Source organism: Mustela nigripes, chromosome 12 (assembly GCF_022355385.1).
Source record: "Mustela nigripes isolate SB6536 chromosome 12, MUSNIG.SB6536, whole genome shotgun sequence".
Lineage (NCBI taxonomy): Eukaryota > Metazoa > Chordata > Mammalia > Carnivora > Mustelidae > Mustela > Mustela nigripes.
Genome location: NC_081568.1, coordinates 60,239,648 through 60,264,625, shown reverse-complemented (window position 1 = coordinate 60,264,625; position 24,978 = coordinate 60,239,648). Strand labels below are relative to the sequence as shown.

The window sequence follows — 24,978 nt, the reverse complement described above, 5'->3', positions numbered from 1 at the left end:
ACCCCCCAGATGGCAGTAGCAGCCACCGGGGCTGTGACAACCAGAGCATTCCCACACACTGCCCGGTGGCCTGCAAGACAAAGTCATCCTCATTGGGAACCGCAGATGCAGGTCACGGCGCTCAATGGCTACTCAAACCACGAGGTTATATCTGGGAGGAACAGAACCACGTCTGACTCATCAGAGCCCCTGGAAGTACTTGAGGAAGGTGTGGGACCCACCACGACCATCGGTGTCCATCAGCTTGGGCCCCAGTGTCCCCCAACAAAACAGAAACCCAAGGTGAATCTTCCAGTAACATCCCCCACACACTCGCCACAGTGTGTGGCACTGTTAATGGTCTGTCTCCTCAGTAACGCTTGCAGGAGCAGAGACCATGCCAGAGTCATTGTTCTATCTCCAAGGAACCCGGTAGAGAGCAGGCACTCAGAAAACGTTGTGAGGAGGAAGGAGGGAGGAAGGGAGGCGCGGCCTGGCATTCGGTTAGTGCTGGTGTATGCGCTTGGCTGAGCCTCAGAGTGTGACTGACTGTTCACACATGTGCACATCGGGGTGAGTGTGAACACAGATGTACATGCGCAGTGCAAAAGGGCCATGCAGAAATGGGGGCCTACAAAAGCGACAGCCTTGAGGCACCTGAGTGGCTCAGTCGCTTAAACAACTCTTGGTTTGGGGTCAAGTCTTGATCTCGGGGTCATGGGATGGAGCCCCACATTGGGCTCCACACTCAGCATGGAGTCTGCTTTAGACCCTCTCTCCCTCCTTTTATCCACACCCAACCTCTCTCTCTCTCTCTCAAATAAATAAATTAAGAAAGAAAGAAAGAAAGAAAGAAAGAAAGAAAGAAAGAAAGAAAGAAAGAAAGAAACACCCTGTCTTGACTCTCAGGTCCCTCTCCCGCCCAGCTGCACTTCCCATCACCCGGCCTCCCACTCTCCAGCTCCAGCTACACCTTTCTGCCTTTGCACGTGCTCTTCCTTCTGCCTGGGCTGCCCCTCCCTGTTCTGCAGTTAAACCTGCATTCAGATTTCCAGAGTCTCTTGACCCCTCGCCCCTTACCCAGTTCATGTCCTCATTCTCTGAGCATCTGGAACTTCTGGGCCTCCATCTATAGGTGTTCCTCTTGCTGCATTATAGTCCACCTGTTTGCAGCATTCAACTGTGAGCTCCCCAAGGGCTGCCTCTTGGGGTACCCCCAGGGGACTGTGTCGTGGCACCTCTGTGCTCCCAGCTGCAGAAGACAGACAAGCGAGCCAGCGTTTCCAGATCAAGGATCGACAGTGTCTGTGTGGGTGCAGTGCATACAGGTGCCTCCGTTGGACTAGAAGGGGGTGCATCTTCATATTTTTTAAATTTAGAACCCCTTAAGTAATTTTGATAATTATATCTTTTCAGTAAAATCCATGTCGTGCACACTTAAATTCATCTAAGTCTAATAAATGAACACCAGGCACAAATAAGTGAACAGGCGACAACAAATAAGAGGTTTCCACCATGTAAAAAACAAATGTGGCTTTACAGTAGCCAGGAATCTTTCTGCAAAAGTTAAATGAAAATATTTCCCCTACAAGTCTGAACAAATGCTCAAGAAAATAGAAAACAATAACTTGCATCTGATACAAGATATTTTGCTCAAAGACGGCCTGGAGGAAGTAAATGCGGAACTTTTCACCTCCTCCTACTTTGATTGGGCAAAATGCTTTCCATGGGCCAAGGAGAGGATGGATGAGAAACACAACAGGTTCTTCTCATCACTGAGAGTAGCGGCAACACAGCAAGATGCACTTGGCCCACACTCGTACACGCCAGGATGCTTTTTCCAAATCATGAATACTGTCATTCTAAGATGCTTAGTAGATAGAGAGGTAAATAGGCAGATAGGTGGCTGGATAGATAGACAGGCAGGTGACAGATAAGGGAGCACATACGGAATGGAACTTAGCAGGAGTTGTGTCCCCTGAATAAATTACTTCCATTACCCTTATTTCTTTTCCTTTCACAAGACACCCCTTCATAGTGAATGAGTTCCAGAACATTTGGGGTATAAATGAGGCAAAGTAATTAAAGAAAAGTTGCCAGTACATCCCACTGTGCAATATACCTGCATTCAGAATAACCCAACATGGACCAAAACAAAATATACCATTCGCCCTGTGATAGCATAAACCAGTATTCAGACAGGGAAAAGCATGAGGACTTTCCACAGATTCATGGCCCCATCCCCATACTATCTTCCATTCATTCCATGAGCTGGAGTTTCCTACACTCTAGGCAATGCCTGTGGTGAGATGCAGGTGGGGTAAGGGGTGCATCTTCTACTGGAAAGTGGAAGGGAGGCTTTGTAGGAAGAGTGAGGGGGAAGGGGAGCCTGCCAGCCATGGGAGCATTCTTCATCAGATCAATTTAGGGGAAAGTACTCAGGAAAGTCGGTAAGCTCTAAATTGATTACCTCGAGATGACTGTACTCATGGATGCCTCGGAAACCCCTTGCATAGCCTGAGGTGTATGTGTCCGCACTCTGAAGTCCCGGATGGGAGCATAGAGCTTACAATGATGATGGAGAGAATGAGAGTAAGGGAAAGGGGCAGACCAGTGGTTCTTTTTTTAAAGATTTTATTTATTCATTTGAAAGAGAGACAGAGCACAAGCAGGGAGACAGAGGGAGAGGGAGAAGCAGACTCCCCTCTGAGCAGAGAGCCCGATGCGGGGCTCGATCCCAGGACCCCGGGACCATGACCCGAGCTGAAGGCAGATGCTCAACCCACTGAGCCACCCAGGCGCCCCCAGATCAGTGGGTTCTTAAAGAATCCCAGTCCAGCAGCATCAGCATTCCTTTGTGATTTGAAAATTCTTTGGCCCACCCCAAACCTATTGAAGTGGAACCTCCAGGGCTGAGGCTCAACTATCTGTATATGAAAACCCCTTGCCTGGGACTGTGTTGCACACCCAAGCAAACAAGCACTGGAACAGACATTTCTTGCTTTTGCCCCTTTTCTTCTGGTAAGAACGGTCCCATATTCCTTTGGGAAATCACCCCTTCTTTGATTTGCGAACTTACGATTGGGTGGACTGGCCAGGTCTCCCCAACACCAGTTCCAGGGTCTATCCCATGACCTACACCTGGCCACTTAAACTGCTGTGTCCCCCTAGTGAAGCTGGAGTGAAACTCCAGGTCATGGAATGAAGGGGGGAGTGGGGGGCGGGGAGAGGAGGGGTCCTATTCCAACCACAGTGATTGGCTCAAGGATTTACAAGAGAGAGAATTGATCCAATGAGAGTCAGCCCTGAGACTTTTACTGGCCTCTGGGAAAGATGTGTTCTCTTCCTTCTGAAGTTTTGAAGCCAGTAGGACATAAGCCTGGAAATACAGGGAAAGCCATTGGTAGGAAACGGATAAAAAGAGCTCTCTGGGGCAGCTGTGGTGGGAATTAGAGAAGAGAAGTGGGTAAAATGCCCACAGAAAGCTGATGCTCAAGAGATGACAGTGAGCCCCACGTGGGGAGGCAAGGGGAGCTTCAGTCTGCAACAGTCTTTTAAAATCAGCCAATGCCTCTGACCCACCCCAGGGGGCAACCCTGTGCCCAACAGCCTCAGAGTGGTCAGCCTGGGAGCCTGGAACCTTGAAAGCATATAGCTCTGACTGCAAGCAGAGGAGGTAGGCAGAAATTCTAGCAAGTGCTAATTAGATCTGTGAAGCTACAGGGTGGTGGTGGGGGAATGTCTGATTAATCACTGGCCTGTTCTGCAGGGGGCCATACACCAGGGCTCCCTGCCACCTCCCTCCTTCTCAGAGCTGGCAACCTCAGCCAGGAGGCCAGGCAGTTCTGGGAAAGGACAGCCGAGGGTAAGGCTCACCAACATCTGGTCCCAGCTCCCACCCCTAATGTTTGTAACAGACCCACTACCTAATTGCGTGGTTGGGGAGCAACCTTCACATCTTTAGCACCTAATTCACTATTGTTTCTTTGGAAGCCCCAGTCTTACGTCTGGGGAAGGAGGGCTCTGCCAATTTATGGGGTTTTCAAGCCCCGGGCATCCCAGCCCCCTCTTGTTAGGCTCCAGCTGTGTAGGCATCCAGGAGGCCATCTCCACCCTCCCCCCAACTTCCTGCACTCAGCCTGGGGCTTTATTGCCTCCAACTGCCCAGGATCACCTGGTTTGGCAGAAACACCCCCAGACACAGCCTCTCCTGGTCCTCACATCCTCCCCACCCACCAGGAGCGGCACTTTATTTCTCTGCCCCAAGTTTTGGGGCTTTATTGCCCTCTCCATCCCCAACAAAGAGATAAAGAGGAACAGTAAGGAAGCGGAAAGTAGGACCAGGAAACCTGAGTTCGAACCTCATCTCTGTCACTTTCTACCATGCGACCTGGGGCCAATCGCATTCTTCTATGGGACTCAGTTTCCCCATCTACAAAATAGGCCTCCTAACACTTACCTTGCCAAGTTGTTGTACCAGTCAAATGAGATCACAGTAACAGCTAGGGTACCAAGAGCTCACTCTGCACCAGGAGCTATCCTGAACAGGGTGTGTGTGTACAGCTATGATCATAAGAGTCTCTCTAGAGTAGGTGCCTGATAAACATCCCTTCCCTCTCCTGTGCCAGTGGTCAGGGCATGGGTGGCCATGGAGGGAGGAGACTGAATCCAAACAATGCCCAAATGTGGGGCAGGTAGGTAGAGAGAGCACCCTCATCATCAAACCCATTTCTCTCCCTTTTGGGGGCCAGTCCCACCATTCTTGTATGCCAACTCCTTGAAATGTGAGGTAAGCCTCCATCTTTACTCACTTCTGGCACTTGGTCACACGGTGCCACTGCAGGGATGAAGAGCAGAGGATAGGGTCTGGGACCAAGAAACCTCAGCCCTCTCCTCCCTGTCCTCCATTTCCTTGGGTCAAGAAGCAAACTTGGGAAAGATGGTGAGAGGGACCTGCGGGCCACCGAACTGCCCCCTGAACTCCCGAGAAGAGCCCTGACTCATCTCCCTTTGCCATACTCCAGCGTGTTTATGAATCACTATCGCGCTATTCATTGGTCATCGAGTGGGCTCTGCCATTTATTTACTTGCTGGGTGCCCTGGAGCAGGTCGCTCTACCTGTCTGGGTTGTGACTGTTTCCTCTCTAAAGTGATGAGGTTGAAGGGAAATGGAGAGACGACTGAGGGTAAAACACCTGCCTGGGCCTTCCAGCTCTTTCCGGGCAAGAATTACTCCCACTATGCTCTGCTATCTCTTTTGAACATGACAGGGGCAGCCCTGCAAGGTGAAAACTATTGGGTTGATGAGGGTTACGGCTCAAGGTCACATAGCTGGCAAAGTGGCCAAGCTGAAAATAAACTCAGGGGCCTGAGGTCCCAGATCCCTGTACTGTCTGTGACACTGACATCCTGGGAAGGGTCCAGGGGTTAGGAGAAGAGCTGTTATCAGAGACGTGGGAATGTGGTCTCGGTCTGCCTCCTCCCTCTGGTGGGTTGGGAGATGATGGACACCAAGACAGGATAGGGAGGGCCAGGGGTGGGGAAGACTGAAACCCTGGACAGGTGCCCAAAGCCCCAAGCTCTAGGGATCAGAAGACTTGGGCTCAAATCCCAGTGCTTTTATTGACTCTCTGGGTGACCTCAGGCAAATGACTCCACTTCTCAGAGCCTGCTCTTTAAAGTCAGGCTAAAAATCTACACCCCAAAGACTGTTGGGAAGACTCAAAAAGACTGTACTTGGTACATAATAGGTGCTCTGAGAGGTTTCCCTACTCAGCTGGACTGTGGAAACACTCAGTTGGCTCCTCCGTCGAGCGAGCATCCTAAGACATCATCCGTGGCTGGGAACTCTTCCCACCAGTCCACTGTGCCTATCATTAACATAGTTCTCATTGTCCAGGAACTGTCCAGGAAGCCTGTCTAGAGTAAACAGAAGCTGGGGCCACATCTTCCAAACACAGGGAGTCTCTAAAGGGGCAGGAAAAGAGAATGGACGCCGGCCTCACTGCTCCACGAGATGGAGTAAAAGCCAGGTGTGGGTGTGGGAGGCGCCCGCAGCCTGTGAGGGGGTGAGCAGAGCCAGCAGCAGGAAGCAGCCCAGGGCCGTGGTGAGAGCCCAGCTTATGGTACTAGGCAGTCCTGGGCTGGAAACTGCCATCCTTTTCCACGCCGGAGCCAGATCATTCCGTTTACAGTGCAGGATATATCACACATGTCTCCCCAGCCCACTCTGAATAGAAGACCAAGTGGTGGTCTGGCCCCACCCAAAACTCAGCCCCCTCCAAAGTTCTCCTCCCCCACTCACTGTGCTCCACCCTGCAGGCCCTTCTTTACTCTGTGGCAGGCCTCTGGGCCTTAGCACTCTCTCTGTTCCCTCTGTCCAGAATGTTCTTCCCCTCAGTGTCTGTCTGTGCCCCCCAGCCCCCTCTCCAGAGGCCTTCCCTGAGCACTCTAAAGTAGCAGCCCCTCCCTTTCTATCCCCTCACCCTATGTTATTTCCCCCTAGTTTATGATTTATCACAGTCTGACATGTCTTCTATTAGGTTTATTGTTGATTTTCCCCAATGGGATGTAAGCTCCATGAGGGCAGGGGCTCTGCTCAGTTCACTGCTCTGTCTCTTGCCTGCAGAACAGCATGTGGCACAGGGTAAACTAACCCCATATTGATTGGATGAATAAATAAATGATTGATTGACTTCTGACTCCACGATTTTCTAGCTTGAATTGCTTTGAGCAGGTCATTTCATGTCTCTGAAACGTTCAGTGCAAAAGGTAATACACACCCATCTCACAGGGTTCGTGTTTAAATTAAATGACAGTGTAAAAGGAGTTGACACCCGTAGGCGCTCAGTAAATGACAACCACCATCATAATTACTCTCCCCAGGGGTCCGAGGCTCAGTCACCCACCCACCGAGGCCTTGGACACATTGATGGCCTCTCTGAGCCTCCATCAACTGTGCGCATGTGTCCCCCGCCGGGGCGTGCAGTGAGGCCAGGCAGGCTGTGGTAAGTCCGCAGCAGGCCGTCTGAAATACAGAAGGCACTCACCAAGTGGCAGCTACTTCCACCCTGGGGAGTGTAGGATGTGGACACCAGCCCCAGCTTTCTTATTCTGTGATCTTGGAGAAGCTGCTAAATATTTCTGAGCCTCGGTCTCCTCCATTTATGAGATGGGAATAATGATAGTATCTTCCCCGCAGGATGTCCTGAGGTGACAATGAGATTGTGCACCTGAAAGGGCTTCACAAAGCCCCAAGCCAATGTGCTGTGACACAAGGAATGGGGCCCAGGGGTGGAGAGAGACCCTCTTAATGCACGGAGGAAGGACAGAACCAGGAGTTGTGCTTGGCCAGAGCACAGAGGTGGGTTGCAGAGGGAGCACACATGTCAGGAGCCAAGCCCCCGCCCAGCCAGGAGCCCTTTGCAGAGAAGGTTCTCCTGCCCTCCTCTTTCCTTCCTCTCTGTAGGGCCTCACTGGGGTCTTCTGGCCAGTCTTGGCGGGAGGTGGTTTCAAGGGAGGCAGGGAACAGCCACAGGACCCCACAGGAGGCAATCTCCTCTTCAGTCAACCTTCTGCCCAATCTGCTTCCCATCCCAAGACAAAGCTGGCCTCTCCCCTCCATCCTGGCCAGGTCCTGGGGAAGACCTAGAAGATAGGGCCCCTGGAAGTTCAAGAGGCAGACAGACAGACTTCTTACACTCCCACCCATGAGAGTTTAAGGGGAGAAACACCAGTCTCCTCTTGACCTGGGCCCTCCAACTCCACCAGACACAGAAGGGGGCCCACTGCTGCCTCGCTCAGCCGGTGTCTGGCAAAATCCAGATGGGGCTGCACAAATGACTCGAGCAATCATCCCTAGACTGTAAGTTTCGTGCAGTATGATTTTGGGTCTGTATTGTTCTTTGATGAATTCCCATTACCTAAAACAGTGCCTGGCATTTAATTAGGTGCCTAGTAATCATATGTTGAATGAACAGTTCCATCAAGAAATGAGTGAATGAAGCAATTAATCAGTGACTAAGTGAAGGTCCCTGGGAGGCTGGCATGTTTTGGGCGCGTTTTTCGGTAAATACCCAGTGCCTGGAGTCGGCAAGCAAATGTTTGTGAACGATTACGCCTGAATCAGTTATCCAATCAGTGAGTGACTCATTGAAATATAATGTCTCTGAGGGCAAGGATGTCCGGAAGCAAAGATCCCTTGGTCTAAGGCTGCATTCTCACAGCCTGGAGCAGTGCGCAGAGCAGGCGCGAGCTTCCCACCCCTGCTCTCAGAGCCCAGATTGCAGACCCAGAGGAAGGAAACACAAGGGGGCTCCCCGCCCTGCCTGAGCCCCACCACCCCCCACCACTCACCTCAGGGTTTTTTTTAAATAATTTGTCAATTGTTTTTAATTGTTGAGGCAGTAATACTTGGTTCATGAAACTGCAATATACAGAGAGGTGAAATAAATAGCTTATATATATAATATATATATATAATATAGCTGGTTTTAAAATATTCCCTTATCATTGGTGTACTAGGTCACGTGAGTCACGGAAGGTCGATAGCAGCATCCTCCAGAACTGCGAGCAAGGCAGGGTCACTTGATTGGACGAGGCCGTCTGTCGTCGGAAGTCGAGGCGCCGAGAATTCCGAGGGGCACGCCTTCCCTGCGCGGTGTCTCGGGACAGCTTGCAGCGGACAATAAATAAATGACTGCAAACCAGAGAGCGATTTTTGTTGGAGTCTGGGGCAGGGATAAGGGTTGGGAAAGACCAGGAGTCTGGGGATAGGTACTACTTTCTCTTTGTTTTTCTTTTCTTTTTTTTTTCTTTTCTTTTTTTTTTTTCTTTTTTGCTTTGCTTTTTTTTTTTTTTTTTTTTTTTTTTTTTTTCTTTCAGAACCTTTGGGAAAAAGGACTTTGGTTTCTCAGAGTGTCGTTTTCCTCATTCAAATCCTCCTCTGGGGACAAGATTAGAGTTGTCTGTTCCTAGAGAGAGACAAGCACCTGTCCGTTGACAGCAGTCCCTTTTCGTGAGTCTTTTGTCATAGACAGGGGGTTTCAAGTCAACAATAAAATTCTTATTGCTCCCCCCTCCCCAAGAGTTTTGGTTCAGTTTTTGTCTTCTTTTAAACACAATGTACAAAAATAGAGCTTCTTCCTAATTTTTCATGTAAAAATATTCCTCTGATGCAGTTCTCTGTGAGTGTGAGTGTGGGCCAGGGGGCAGCCCGGGGGACTGCGGTGGGGCCAGCCTAGCCAGGGTGCGTGGGGCGGATCCGCCGGGACCTCTTGGTCACCGTGGTGTACTTGAAGGGCTTCTGCAGCTCTGCCTGCCCCTTGGGGTAGCGCTTCATGAAGTGCACGTCCTGCTGGTTCTCCCGAGTCTTGGGACCCTTCCGTGGCCGCCCCTTCTTGGTGAAGCCCACGTACCAGCCAGAGTACTTGGCAGACATCAGGGCTGTGTAGTTGTTCTCCAGGACCTTCTCAATGAATACACACTCCTTGCTGGTGCCATCGGGCTGTAGGAGGCAAGAAAAGGAGGAGGTGAGAGGGGAAGGGTGGGTACGAGGGGCAAGCTATACGGACAGGGTGTGGGTAGGTGGCAAAGGCTTGGAGCAGTAAAGTTGAGAGGGCTTCCCCCAAGTTTTATCCGCAGTACTTTCACTTCCTAGATCTGCCGGGTGGACTTATCATTTTGGCCCCTGCCTCCTTCCTCACCGGCCAATTAGGTAATAGACTCCCCACAGAGAATAGAGACCCAGACCTGGCCAATAAAACATTATTTCCCATGACCGGTGCAGAGCTGGGCACGTGGCCTGACTCATCCAATCAGAGTGCTCCTCAAGACCGTTGTTTAATCCCCCCGAACATAGGCTGATTTAAACAAGAGGAACACCTAAGGCTGAAGCAAAAGCAGCCATTTTACCACTATGAGGAAAAACGGTGTCTGACAACAAGGCCAACCCAGAGGAAGTCATGCCAAGAGGAAGGGAATGACAGAAACCAAGTTCTCGTCACATCCTTTGGGCTCTGGACCAAGCAGTATCTAAGTTCGTTACCTCACTGTGATGTGGGCCAATAATATCTCATTTCCTTTAAAGTCGTAGAGATTAGTGCACAAAACCTGATACAGAGTCAGCTACACCGTGGCCACGCCACTCCACTGCAATATAGTTAAATTCAAATAACATTTAATGTGGGATGTGGTGCATTTTAAATGTTTGGTGTGAAGAGGGGAACTCCAAGAATAAGAGTTTTTGCATGGCCAGACTCCAGAGCCTATGCCTTTGGTTCTGAGATTTCAGGCTCCCCAGCAGATGTGCGAACTCCCTAGGAGACAAGGGATGCCGGGCAAGGAATACTAGATTTTGAGTCAGGAGCTGAATCAACTCTAACACTTCCTTATGTGACCTCAGGCTAGTTAATTCCACGCGCTAGACGTTGCGTTCCTCGTCTGACCAAACCAGGACAGTGGTCCCGTGTCACATAAATGTGAGGAATGATACTTATACTTGAGCCTCATACACGGTAGGAACTTGCTGAATTATTTCAGAATTGCAGGTGGTTCAGATGGGTGCTGGCCTCCCTCCCTGGATCGGATCTGGACAAAGGACGGTGGGAGGCAGGGCTCTGACCCTCCTTCCTGAGACAGTTGAATCGCTCCATGTAGCAGAGTGGGAAGCACACAAAGCTGGAAGGCCTGAATTAGCAGCACTCGAGTTTCCAACTAACATCTCCAAATTTAGGCCGGGCCCACTCCTCGTTCCGGACGGATGCCCAGCCAAGTTGGAAGCCCAGCGGTCTGGCTGTGCGTGGTGACTGAGGTGCGAGTTCCAACCTTTTGTTTGAAGTGGAAAATAGGCTGGAGCTTCCAGGAACGTTCACCTTTGAGTGGAGGGCAAGCTTGGGCCCTGCAGACAAAGTGCTGAACTTTGCAGAAAGGGACAGGCAGGGTAAGAAAACATTCTCCGGAGGCTGAGATCTTTCGAGGAGGCTGCAGAGCAGGCAGGGGGTGGGACTGGGAGACATGTGGGACCCAGAGGACAGTATCTGTCAGGGGGTGAAGAGTGAGGGACTCTGGTGAGGGGAGTGGGGCATTTGTACACGGCAAGTAGAAGGTAGAAGGGAGCGGTCTCTGGCCAGCCCCCTCCCCCACCATGGATAATTCTGTAAGCTGCCTATCTAGCCTGAGTCCAGATCCCTCGGTCACTCTCAATGGAACAGTCACAGCAAACTGAACAAAGCCTACACCATGCTGTTCCCTGCCACAGAATATCTGCCACTACCTGGAAAACTGCTTTCATCCTTCAGGGTCAACCTCCTCCAGGAAGCTTTCCTTGACTGCCATCTATCTCCCTCGGCATGTCCTCTTCTTCATTTAAGACTCCATTCAAGCATCAGGTTTTATTGGACTCACATATTCCAGCCTCTCCCCTTGGCACCCATTCCTCCTCCCACCCACACCCCCCAACAGAGCAATCCCATATCTGCCTGCCTCCTCATTAGCCCAAGAGCTTCAGGAGGTCAGGACAACCTGTCAGTTGCCCTCATGGCTCAGCATAGGTCTCCAGCCCCCAGAGCATTTGTGGTTGAATAAAGAAGAGTTCTGGGATAGTACTGGTGGTAGGAAACCCCTCAAAAGGCTTTCTTCTAAAAGAAAGGATATGCTGCCTCCTGGAACCCTCACTGATGTCCCAGAGACCATCATGAGTTAGGGGAGGCCCTCCTGGAGGCGTGCTGAAAAAGGGACAGAGCAAGCAAAGGACCAGGGTGCCCGGTCTGGCCCACTTGGTCTCCCTACCCCTTCATTCATTCACTCATTCAGCATTTACTGCTTGTTAATTATAAGCCAGACATCTCCGTGTGCATTATTTCATTTAATCCTCTGAACTTGCTCAGATAAACTCTCCCTGCTAGAAGAAAACAGAGTTCAAAGAGGGCAAAATGTCTTGCCCAAGGTCATGGGGCTTCTAAGAGACAGAGCCACTGTAGCTCATTCCTGCTCTGTCCAGTTTCAGAGAGGTCCAGGAGAAGAAAGAGTGTGGAAGAGAGGGCAGAGCACTGCCTGTCAAAAACACCTCCCCTCCGCAGGCCCACATGGCCACCATCAGCATGAAGCAAGGTCTTGGACATGCGAGGTGCGCGCACAGTGCCTGGCAATGTGTTTGTATGTATCCAGGTATACTTATGAGGGCTGAAACTCTGAGCCCCTTGGAGAGCTCAGAAGCCCCTTGGGAGGAGCCACGGGACCCATGATGGTTACAAGTCCCCACTCCCCCCACTACCCCCCACACCCCACCCACCCCTCGGAGCTCAGACTCAGCAGGTTCAAAGCTAATGGCAGGCTGCACCTGGGCTTGACCCTCACCTCTACTCCTGACTACCTCTCTGACCCTGCTTATTGCCTGCAAAGATTTTTTTTTTAAATCACCTATACTTAAACCTCACCCCCCCAAAATGCTGACACAATAGGTTCGGGCAAGGCAGACCATCAGTATTTACAGAGTGAGTGAATATCCCATCACAGAACTTTGGTGATTAAGTAGAATTTGAGCATCTCTCCCCCCTCCATCGCCTCCAACCTCCTCCTTTCCAAACTGGAGTCCTGTTCCTTCTATTTGATCTGAAGACTGAATCCTGATGACATCATTTGGCCCCTAGGTCCCGTCTTTCTTGAAACTGGAACTACCCCCTGGACATTTGTAGTTATGTGAGCCAAAAAATTTCTTTTTTGCTCAAGGCATTTTGAGTTGGGCTTCGGTCGTTCACAACCAAAGCAGTCTTCACAAAGATATGGTGGTGGGCGGGGGGAGGGGGATGCCAAGCACACAGTGCTCTATACTCAACAGCTATTTGTGGAGTGAAAGGATGTACACCCTCCTGGGCGAGATGGACGTGGGGTCCAGAAAGCTGGCGCAGGGAAGGGGGCTCCCTGAGCATGCAGGGGCTTGGGGCAGAGCTCTGGTATGTGATTGTTACAGTGCAGCAGAGGAGTGAGGAGCTAGAGCCGGGGCCCAGAACATCTGAAAAGGCTCTGCTGGGGGCTCGTTGCATGTGCCCTGCTGGGGCCAAAGAGGTGCAAGGCTGGCACCCAGGGTCTAGACCACCCAAGAAAGCTCCAAAGGAGTCAGAGCCTAAGCTAAGGCTAAGGGTTCCCACAGCTGATGGAGTAACTTTGGGGCCTGGCTTCAAAGGGGAAATGAATGACTATTTGTCAATTGCCCACCAGATACCAGCATCATCGCTGCCATGGTACAGATGAGGACACTGAGGCTCAGGAGTGAGGGGACCTGACGCCCCAGCCTGATGTGAGTAATTTTGGCTGTGGAAATCGGAAAGCAAGAAGCGTTTTTCTACTTCTTTGGTGCTCCTGCGGCTCTTTGGTCCCAGTACCAGAACATGGGTGGATGGATCCGGAATCAGCCCTCAGTGAGCTCTCTGTCTAGTTGCAAGATGTAGGCACAGGAACAAACAGTGAAAACTCGGGTTAGCGACAGGCAACAGAGGACTGTGTGTGGGATTATGAGCTCCAGGGCAGGTGTGCTATACGAGGGTTTGGAGAAGCTAGAAGCTGCTGAAGGCTGAGCAGGACTTAGAGCAGGTGGACAGAGGGAAGGGCAATCATCGTGTACAAAGCCCGAGTGCCCCATCCAGAGAGTGGTAGTTGGCAGGGCCATGGGTCTGGCTTAAGGAACCTGAGGATGGTGGCAGGGCTGTGAGGCCAGGGAGGATCCCCAGGCCCTCTGTGTCTCCCCAGGGAGTGTGGCCTTTCTCTAGTAGACGGTAGACGGTAGACGGTGCGGACCCAGGCATAGGTTTTGAGATGGGTTAGGGGTGGAAGACAGGGGATGCTCTTAGAGAGCTGACGGTAGGTAGTGGGCAAAGGCAAATAGCCTGGGCTGGGAGTCCTGAAGCAGCCAGGACAACAGTTCCTGGGAAAGGATGAGGCCACAACAGAGGCGGTGGCATCAATGAAGAACAACACGGGGGCAACCTCAGGACCTTGGGACCTGACTGCCTGGGAGGCTGTGATGAAACAGCACCCCATGAGCCTGTGACTTCTATCTATAGGGGCCAGAGACAGTGAGGGGAGCTGGGCTAGGCAGAGGGCAACAAGAGGTCTGCCCAGGGCCATCCTGGGGCAGGTGGATTTGGGGCCCGTCCTTGGAGCCCCCCTCCCCCCGGGGCCAGCCCAGAAGACAGGCGCGTCCTTACCGGGATGGGGGAGCTGCCTCGAGGGGAGCGGGAAGGAGGGGGCCCTCTCCGGGCTGCGCCGAGCCTGGCGGAGCCCGCGCCAGCTGAACCGTCCCCAATATTAATGACGGGAGAGAGGGCGAGGGGGCAGGAAATCGGATCCGGCTCCTGTGGAAGCGGTGACTCAGCGGCCAGCCGGCGGGCGGGCGGGCGGGCAGGCGGGCGGTGGGCGGCCGGCGGCGGGGAGCGGGGCTGCTCTTTTGACCCCAGCGCGGCCCTCCTGGGGTCAAGCTGCCGGGAAGCGCGCAGCACAGAGGGAGGGGCGCGCGGGCACCGGGCACGGCGGGCTGCTGCGCGCCCCCCCTGGAAGCCGCGGGAAAAGGAAGCCGAGCGTCCAGCCGCAGGCAGGTTGGGCCTGGGAGGCGGCCCGGGCGGGCAGCAGAACAAAGCGCCTGACGCGGGGCCGGGCCGCGCCGCCACAGGAAACGCACGGCCAGGCCAGGGGACCCGGCGCCCGGCCCGCCCGCCGCCCCTGCCCCGATCCCCTCGCCGGTCGGCCGGCCGCCCCGGGACGCGGAAAGTGAATCACTAATTAAAACCACTCCTCGGCGTCCCGGAGCTGCGCTCTGCGGATTACTATTACTGCGCTCTCTGAGAAGCTTCGGCTGGCGTGGGCAGTGCGGCGGAAACCTCTCTGCCTTCCAGACCGGGCTTGGAATCCGCGCGGCTCTAGTGTGGGACCCGGGACAAGTGCCCGGCGACGGGGCTGAGCTTCAGCTTTCTCATCTGCGAAATGGGGATGGTAGTGGTAGCGACCTCATGGGATTATTGGGGAGTATTTTTGCACAGTGCCTGGCAGAAAGTAGATGCTCAATTAGCCGAAGCTACTGGTGGTGTTATCATTAACAAATAAGAAGCAACGGTAGGTACTCGGGCTCAAGTCCCTGGCCTGTTGTACTCTCCGCAGCCACCAGGGTGTGGAGGAGGGGAAGGCAGCGAAGAGTTGGGGGCTTCCAGAAAACAAAACCATGACTTAAACAGGAATTGGGACTTGGGGCTGTGCTTCCTCCTCCCAACACGGTGTAATAAATGCAAATCACCAGGCCGGGCCTTGCCGCCAAACAGGAAGAGCCGTCCTTCTTAGAATCAGGATCTACCCTGCACCCCTCACTCCACCTGCCCAACGGAATCATTTTGCAAGTTAGATATGGGGCGGGGGCGGGGGTGGGGGGGGTGTCAGTGGGGGTCCGGCAAAGAGAAGGGAACACAGAGCGTGTGCACCATGGAGCGACTACCCATAACACCATCCACCGGAGCCCCCAAAGGAAGCAAGTGTATGAACTTCACAAATAGGCACACCCAAGAAAAAAGGGGGACACCCAGCAGCACCCGCAGAAACTATGAGCCCCATGTGGGTCCACGCCCCCATACCCTCACTCCACCCTAATTTGTTACATGCAGCTCTGTGGCCTATGCCCAAGTAGTAAAATCTTCCCGAAATGCTAGAACCATAAGGCCCAGCACTGAGACAGCCGTGCGGTCCAGGAGATGCTGTATTTCTCTACAAACCCCTGGCGATTATTCAATCAATGCTGTGGCCCCAGCCCTTGGCCAGCCATTTCCCTGTTCTCGGAAAGCAGACACACATAGGCAGGGAGCCCTGAGCCCCTCCAGGTCCACAACCAGCAGGAGAGAGCAGGACCCTGCCTGCTCCCCAAAGTCATGGCCTTGGATACCTCAGCCTGGCAGGCTGGGATGTGGGTAGAGAAGAGATTACACTCAGAATCACACACACACACACACTCACCTGGCTTGTTTTCCATGTGGGGCTGACAAGGCCCTGAGCACCCTGTTCCAGCTGCACAGAGTTTCCAGGGGGAACCCTCCCAAATACCCTGGGAATTCCAGACCATCACTCACCTTCCCCACAAGCTTGCCTTTCCGGTTCATACACAGGTAGAATTCCGTCTCCTTGCCCTTGATCCGGACTTGACTACCGAAGGTGTCTGTCTCCACTAGGAGCTGGGCTTCGAAAGGCAGAAGGAGAATAAGATACATTTTTTTTTTTTTTTTTTTTTTTTAACCAGGGACAATGGTTTGGCGGAAAAGCTCGGCAACTAACCCCGTCCCTGGACCCCCTCACTGTTCCAACATCAGGCATGGGGGAGGTTTTAAACAGGTCTCATTGGAGCACTCCGCCCCTTAGGCAGCCAGAGAAAGCTTCCCCATCCCCACCCTCTCTTGACTCCACTTGGGTCCTAGATGGCTCCAGCTAGAGGGTTGTTCTGCCCCTCCTTGCTAACTCTACCTCATCCTCCACTCTATCAGCCCCTCACCTCTGTTCCCCAGAATAGGACACACAGCCACCAATAATCCCAGAGAAGTAGCAGTCTCTGGAGTTAGGGCACAGAAAAATGCATGCAAGTTTGCATGGGCACGCACACACCTTGCCTTGGGGGACATCAAGCTACTTTCTTCAAAATTTGGGCCAAAGGCCTCTCACTCCAGGGCGAACATCTAGAACCCCTGCTATGTCCCCTCCCCTGCCACACCTTTGCCACTCAAAGTGGGGAAGGCCCAACGAAAGGAGATTTAAGGGCCCTGGGAATGGAGACTATCTTCAGAATATTCTACTTTCTCAATCAAGGCCACAGAGGCTAAAATGTAGCTAACTACCAGGAACCCAGACATCTCAGTCGGGACACAATATTCCCTGGTTTGAAGTAGGAGACCCCAACTAAATGACCCATTCTCCATAGAGCTGTCCAGAGCTGATCCCCCAAAGCCCTGATTGTGAAAGGGCATCAAGTGGTCAAAGGGTGACTGTTCCTTGATGTGCCCTGTCCAGATCCCTCCCTGTCCATCTGCCAATCCACTTTTTCTCCCTAGTAAGGTGCTGTGTGACTTCAGTAGGCCACCCATCCTCTCTGAGCTCTTTCTCCTATCTGGCCTTGAATTCTATGCCTGAATCCCTCCAACACCTTCTCCCCACTGCTGCCTTCTTTGCCTATGACCCCCTCATTCTCACCCTCCCATCTCTGACCCTTTGCTTCCCAGCACCTGCCCCTCCCTCACCCACAAACTTTTTAATTTTAGTGACAAGGGACTTGCTTCTCCATAACAAAAATCATAGCCCTAAATACAGCATCCTTGGAGCCACAAAGAGTGTACCTCAGTGCCCCTAAAATACACTAGGTATGATTTTAATAAAAAAAATTTAAAAATATATACCCTGGTGCCCTGCTGTGAAAATTAAAACCATCTGGAACTCAGGATTTCCAATAATTAATCTAGCCCTCCTTTGACACCACTACTAATTAAAATATGATACCCCACCTTTCCAAGGAAAATAAGAAGAATTTACATAAAATTTAAAGATCTAACAAGAATTTAGTAATTCTAGTAACAGGGAGGGAGGGGGAGGCACATTCTTCTCTCCACCTTCCCCCATCCCTAGTAAACACAGTCAAGAATATTAAGCAGCACTGAGATAGGGGGTTACACGACCCTCATCCTCCCTGCTCCCCTTTAATTCAAACTCCCTGAAGCTCTCCCTGGGAACCCAGGCCAAACATCAGAGCAACCTGGGGCTCCTCCAAAACTCTGGCCCCACACAGAATGGAGGTTGTGGGGTTCAGGAGTGTCTCCCATCCTAGGGCGGTGAAGAAGACAGCACATGTAAGGGAAAGGCAAGAGCTTTGGAATGCACAGATTTGGGTATGAATCCCTGGCCCCGCTTGCCAACCAGGTGCCCCTGGGCCTCAGTTTCCTGACCTGTAAAATGGTTGTAATCATCCTTAATCTTCAAAAGATATTGTGAGGATCCCACAGAAGGAAGGCAGAAAGGGCCTAGCACCTGTTATCAGAGGCCAGGTGAGGGAAGTGTAAGTTTCATAATATTGTGTAAGTTTCATGGTAACGGCAAAACAAAACTTTTTTCCCCTAAACACACACAAACACACAGCATAGTCTGTTGGGAAAAAATCAGATGTGTGTAAAAGGGCAGAAGTGGAGCCAAACTTGCCTCCCCAGGCATGCCCTCTAACCTGAACTTCTTTGGCATCCTCCAGGGTTACGGGCATCCCACACAGTAAGTCCATCAGAACATGCCTTGGACTGGGACTTATGGGGTCTGATTCCATTTCTGGCATTGCCACGCTAGACTGTATCACCTTGAGCCAGGCACGGCCCCCTTCTGAGTCTCAGTCTCCTGCTCTGTGCAAGGGGGAAGGGGAGGCTCACCCCTATTCTGATTCTCTCTGGGATTGGGGCAGAGCCTAGGAGGTTAGGGATGGGAGACTGTAGAAAAGGGATCAAGCCCCAGAACTATGGCCCAAGAGACCCCAATTGAGTCTGAGAGGAATTCTGCCCCTCTCCCAGCATGTGCCTGGACCTCCGTCCTCAGAACAGTTCCTACCATTCTGGCTCCTGTGTGAGCCCACTGAAATTTATACATCCCCTTGAGCTTGGGTGGCTTTGTCCCCATTTTATAGTTTAGGAAACTGGCTTTCAGAGAAGCAACCCAGCAGTAGGGTCTGCCTGACTTTCCGCTGGGGCCTGGGCACCAGGGGAGGGCCCCCAACTCTGGAGAGGTGTAGTTCCCTGCCCCCACAACCCCTAATTCTCATCAGGTGCGGCCCACCACAGCAAGCCCTGGCCTTTGCTGGGCCAGGCCTAGGCTGGGGCTGGGCTGCACCCCCACCCCCACAAGCCTAGCTGCCCTCACCCCAGCATGGGGAAGGTCTGCTCTGGATACCATGCCGGGGAGCCAGAAGTCTGTTCTTCCCGACCACAGCAGGCCTTGCCGTGACCTAGACTCCACTCGGGCGCATGACATAATGAGGAGGGAGCCGGGCCAGAATTATGTAAAGTCTGCAGGGACTAATAGCAGCAGCAGTTCTCAGAAAGAGAGAGAAAGAGAAAGAGAGAGCGAGCAAGATGGAGAGAGAGAGACCCCACCCACCCAGGCCAGGTTTGCTCACAGCCTACCTCACCCATAGCATCACATTCCCCCTTCTCATGACCCAAGCCCCCAACACGCGACTCTCAGGAGCTTAGAAACCTTATCTGGGCTCAGTTGCATTCTCAAGGCCTGTACCAGACCAGGCAGGAGGAGTCTGGGATGTTACCTGGCTCCCCTCGTCATCAGAACCCCTCTCCAGGCATCCCCCCCACCCAGACTGCACAACTCAGCAGCCTCCACCCTCTGCCAGAAAAAGCCTTTAAAAATAAAAAAAAAATCATTTTATCTCTTTCCTACTAAAAGCCTCCTAGGGATCTTCAATCCACTTAAAATCTAGCCTCTTCATGGAGACCCATTGGGGGCACACGTTCTGGTCCCTACTGGTCATTCCTATGTCCTACCCTCACTCACAGCCTGCCAGCCAGCAAGCCTCTTTGCTGTTCCTCTCTGACACACCAGGCACACTCCCACCTCAGGGCCTTTGTACTTGCTATTCCCTCTACCTGGAGGCTGCCTTGCCTAGAGCTTCCCATTGAGGCTTCTCTTCTCTTAGGTTGCTACTCAAATACCCCTTCCTCAGAGAGGCCTTTCCTACACCTCCCCAGTCCAGGGCTACCCATCCGCTGCTCCATTTTCCTTAGAGCTCTTCTCCACATGGTCTTAGTTGCTATATTCCTTTTTTCTACCATCTGTCTCTCCACCGGAAGGTAAGCTCCACGACAGCAGGGCCTTATCTGTCTTATACACCACTGTGATTTCCAGTACCTAGCCCATACCTGGCTCATAGGAAATGACCAACAAGTAAGTTTTAGTAAACGCATAAACGGCTTTGTGAAGTAGATATGAGTAACACTATCTAAGGTAAGAGTTAAAGAAAACAAGACTCAGGGAGGTGAAGGGGCTTGCCCAAGGGCACACAGCTGATCAAAGCAGTGCAGGTGTTGGGACCCAGTCTAAGTCCAGAGTCAAGTCCCTTAGCCACTCTGCCCCCGCTGGTGTTCTCCTGGTGCTACTCCTCCGACTCACTCAAACTCTGAGCTCCCACCCACCTGTGCCTAGCCTCAGGATTACTACCACGTCTTTCAGTTTGCTGTATGACAGAGGTGAAAACCCTGTTCCTCTCTGGGCCAGGCCTAGGCGACTTCCAAGGCCTCTTTCAGTACTGCCCCTCTAGAAATATTATCAGTAACGTACATTTACTTAGAGCTTATGAGGTAGTGGGCTCTATATGCATTCTGTCACCCGCAATAGCTTCATAATAATCCCATGAGGTGAGAACTTATTATCATCCCCATGGTACAGGTGAGAAAACTGAGTCCCAAGGTTACCCAGTGATGGAGTTAAACCCCAGGCAGGCTAGCCCAGAAGTCTGGGCCTTACCTCATCCACTGCTTCTCTTCCCTCTACATCAGTCCCTTTCCTGGGGGAGTAAGTGAGTCAACACCAAAGGCAGGGAAGGTCTTTGCTCTGACCTCATTCTCTTGACACAGAAGGACTATCGGTAAGGATGCCTACAAAGCCCTTTCTATAAAAAACTCATGCTGCCTTTTTTTCTTCCTTAAGTGCTTGAAGTCACAAGGATAATTGAAAAGTCCCATCCGTCAGGCACGGTGGTTAGAGTGAACGTGCAATGCCTTGCGATCCTCTGAGGTAAGAACTATGACACCCTTTTGATGGGTGAAGAGACTGAGGCACAGAGCAGACAAGTTATGCGCCCAGAGCCACCCCAGTAGAGCCAGGATCTGAACACTGGCAGAGTAACCCCAGAGCTTGTCTGAGCCAGACAGAGGTTCTGAGGTAGGGCAGCAGCAGGAGACAGACATCCTGCAGGCCGGTCATGGCAGGGAAAAAGGAGGTGACACCGACTGACTGACTGACTGATTCCAGTGTGGTTCCCTAGCTGGGCCTCCCAGTGTGTGACCCAGGGCCTCACTTTGATGGCCTTTGGTTTGAAGCGTAGGAAACAGCAGGGAAAGACACAGAGAGGTGGCCAAAAAACCAGACAGAGACGCAGTGCAAAGAGAGACACAGGAGACAGGAACCGAAGGAGGAAGCCCAAGAGAACAAAGCTGGAGAAGGGGGGGTTCTTTCCCCACCTCAAGCTTCAGCCTCAACCCCCCCACCCCTGCAGGAGCAGTGTGGGAGCCAAAACCCCCCCAGGCCCTGGGTGAGATGACCTGCAGCTGTCGGGCCTCTATGGTTCCAGGGCTGACTGCGCCCCTGGCCACTCTCCAGGTGTCCTCCAGCGAGGAAGTGTCCTTGCCACCAAAGGCACCAGAAGGTCAATGCAAATCAGTCTCCCTTCCTCCCTCTGAAGGTGGACCAGGTGGGGAGGAGGGGGTGGGGAGAAGGAACACTTTCTGGAGATGTTTCCACATCACTCTACACACACACACACACACACACACACACACACACACACAGAGGCTTTCTCCCAAAGTCCCCTTCTCCTAATGTCCCCGAAGGAGGTTTTTTGCAAGCCACGTGGGCTTGCTGGAAAGGAAGAGGGAAAAAAATCAATGGGATTGATCAGGAGCTATATTTAATCCTAGCCATAGCTCTAGTGTTGCCATTTTAGCTGCAGAGTCAGCGAGGTGTGGGTGACCACTCCTCACTGGGGACAGAAGTTATGGGACATGAGCTCAAAGGGCAGGGGTTTTAATGCCTCTCCCCAGCTGCAAGAGCCCTGGGGGAAGCCAGGTCTGCTGCTCTCTGTATCCCACATTGCATGATGCAGAGCTGGCAGGTTGGAAGGATGGAAGGAGAGGGCAAGAGAGGAGAGAGAGGAGACAGGGAGCACTGATCTGCCAAGCATCTACTGTGTGCCCGAGCTCCGTGCGGCACCTGCCCCAGGGGGAGCACTCCCAGACACACACAGGGCTCATCCACGCAACCACTGGCTCAAGCACACATTGAGCCCCTGCTGGTAGCCAGCTCTGTGCCTGGAGATACAGCAGTGAACAAAACAAACAGAAGCCCTCTACCCTCAAAAAGTGTGAACTGTAACAGGGGAGACAGGGAGCAACTACATGATGGTAAATGCTAGGAAGAACAAACTGCCCACGAGGAGACAGAGACGGGAAGCCTCTGACAAGGAGACCATTGAACAGAAGAAGCCTGAGCGAAGTGAGGGAGCCAGCCAGGAGGCTGTCTGGGAGAACGGCATCCTAGGGCTGAGGGAACAGCAAACACGAAGGTCCTTGGCCAGGGGCACGCCTGGCCTGTTGGCTGGTGGGTGGGACTGTGGAGCCGAGAAGACAAGGAAGGGGCAGCGAGGCGAAGCTGGAGTGGTCATCAAGAACCAGGCCATTCCGGACTGGTCCAAGGACTGAGATTTAACCCTAAGAGAGACAAGCCCCTTAGAGAGTGGAGTGACACCATCTCACATTTTGGACTGCTATACGGACTCCGGGCATCCGACTCGGAGAGTAGGGGGTCCCTGTGGCGTCAGCCACACCAGCCCTTGCTCCTTGTAGAAACATGGCCCTCCAGCAGGCCCTCCATTCTGGCCCTCCAGAATGAGGAAAATGGGACCAGAGGACTCCCCCAACTCTTGTCATCTGCTCAGCCAAAGCCCTGGACACCCCCCACACCGCCCTGCGTGAGCCACACAGGGCAGTCCCCGATGACGCTGGGAGCTGCCCCATAGTTATTTTATGCCTTCCCCCAGCATAAGTGTGGACCTGCTTTCTGCCAAGACTTGTATGGGACATAGCGACATGCGGAAGGGTCACTGCTTTCAAGGAGCTCATGTTCTCAGTGCAGGAAGGTACAGGCCCATGCTGGGACGGGCTGACCACTCCTAACCCCACACAGCTGTATCACAGCTGGACTCACAGACGAATCCACGCCTGAGCTCTCAAGGAAGCCAAGGAGTGCTAACTCCACACCCCGCCCCCAGCCCCCATGAATGGGGAGAAAGGCCAGGCTCAGGGACGGAGTGAGAAGGCCCCAAGGTCATGACTGGAAGTTGGAGAACTAGACTCTTCCTACTCAGAGTCAGCCCCCTGAGATGGAGCAGGGTCTCTGGCCCCGGAGCAGCCTGGGGGCTGGAACCAGGTGTGTCTCACACCGTAGCCCCAGGACTCAATAATTCTATGCCGAGTGAGTGAGGGACTCCAGCTCAAACTGAGAAATCATCAGACCACCCCCAGCAAGAAGGTCCAAAGACCCTGCCTCCTCGGGCCCGACAGCAGTTAAGGCAAGCAGACCAGACCTGCGGCTTGGAATCACACTAAAGATGCCTCTTAGGCCTGCAACTGACATGCCAGGGCCCCATGATATGAGAGAGACCTGGCCCCTTCTGGAAGCCCCAGGAACCAGCTCCTGAGAGGGGAACCTCTACCAGAGCCCATGAACACCCATACAACGGTAATGAGTTCAAGTAGTTATTCTTCATCTTTTTTTGCTTTAATAATCACACATAATCTTTCAGTGTAAGAGATGCTCTCATTTCTATTACCCCATTTCAAAGAAGAGCAAAGAGGATCAGAAAGGCTAACTCAGATCCCAGATCTCCAGCCCACAAGTGGTGGATCTGGGTTCAAATCTTGTTCTACTCTGGAGTCTACAGTCTCATCCTCTCAAAGATCAACTTCCTGGCTGACACAGCCCCTCCAGTGGCTGTTCTGGGCACAGTCAGTCCTGGGAGCCTGGCCCTACTACAAAACATTGGATTTGGGGGGTTTTTGTGTCTTTTTTTTTTTTTTTTTTTGTAAAGTAGAAAATCCTTTTTTCTTTCAAATGACAACAGGAAAGAATATCTAATCATACTGCTTATAAAAGCAGAACTGCCCCCACACCACCATTCCTACTGCCAGGGTCCCTCCCCACTCCTCTGAGCACTGACTCAGTGCCCCCCCAACCACTTCCTCCACCCCCTCCCCACCCCCTGTCCTCCTCCTCTGAAACTCCACCTGTGTCACTGGCAGCCCAGCCTCCCGCAGCCAGAAGGAACTGGTGCCGCCACACCCCCCGGCTCAGGTGTGTCAGTCTCAGAGGCAGGTAGAGCAGGCCTTTCTCATCCTCACGTGGCAGAGGAAGGAACTAAGCCCAGAGCCAGACACCCTTGCCCCAAGCTCCACGGGCTGCTTAGTAGCAGAGCGGCAGCCAAAAGGCAGGTGTCCTGCCTCTTGGGGCTGTTTCTGCAACAGGGCCACTACCTACATGACAGAGGTGGCCAGGGCCAAGGGCAGGAAGGGGAGGGCCTGATGTAACCATGCTGGCGGGGCAGGGGGGCCCTACCTGGAGCCACGGCCCGCCAGCAGTCCCTGTTCCTAAACCTTCAGCTTTCTGAGCTAGCACACTTGTCCCTCCAGTGCCCCGCCCACCCTTAGCATCCTAGGGCGCTCTGGGAAAGCTTTCAGGAGTCCTGGGGAGATCCTCAAGCTGTGGGAGCCCGGCTGACATCTCTGCAGATCTCACTGAAGACCGCTCACAGATGTAAAGCTGTAAAGCAGACCAAGAGCTCCTGGGCCAGGCCCCAGACTAAAGTGGGCCTGAGCCTGTGCCTGCCCGGAGTCCAACACCTTAGGATGCCACTGAATCTGAGATTCCAGGTGTCTGTCAGGATTCCAGATTCCAGGTGTTCCTGGGGCCCCTGTTTATACTTGGTGTTTGCTGCTGTTCCCAGACTACATTACAAATGCCTATGACTGCGAGCCTCAGACCGCACCATTCTTTCAGTCCCACAGAGTCCTGAGAAGGAGAGACTGTCCTGGGATGGGGGTGGGGGGGTGGGGTGTTCCTGGCCTGACGGGAGACTACTGGCTGCCCATCCCCCACAGGCAGGGCGGGCTCCTACCACAGCCCCATCCTCCAGGCTGGCCTGGCCACATAAATCACCCTCCCAATAAT

General features: G+C 52.8%; 1 protein-coding gene across 2 annotated transcripts in view; it reads right to left on the bottom strand.

The window, feature by feature from the left end:
• Positions 1-8,470: 8,470 nt before the first annotated feature.
• FGF18 (fibroblast growth factor 18) overlaps positions 8,471-24,978 on the bottom strand; it is a 32,475-nt gene continuing 15,967 nt past the window's right edge. Inside the window, exons 4-6 of one of the 2 annotated variants that reach the window (XM_059416558.1) lie at positions 16,080-16,186; positions 9,396-9,484; positions 8,471-8,677 (exon numbers count right to left, since the gene is read on the bottom strand). In XM_059416558.1, the coding sequence (XP_059272541.1) occupies positions 8,488-8,677; positions 9,396-9,484; positions 16,080-16,186 (386 nt within the window). In that variant the 3' untranslated portion in view covers positions 8,471-8,487. Of the gene's footprint in view, positions 9,485-16,079; positions 16,187-24,978 lie in introns of both variants that reach the window. The other variant, XM_059416559.1, reaches the window with a different exon arrangement.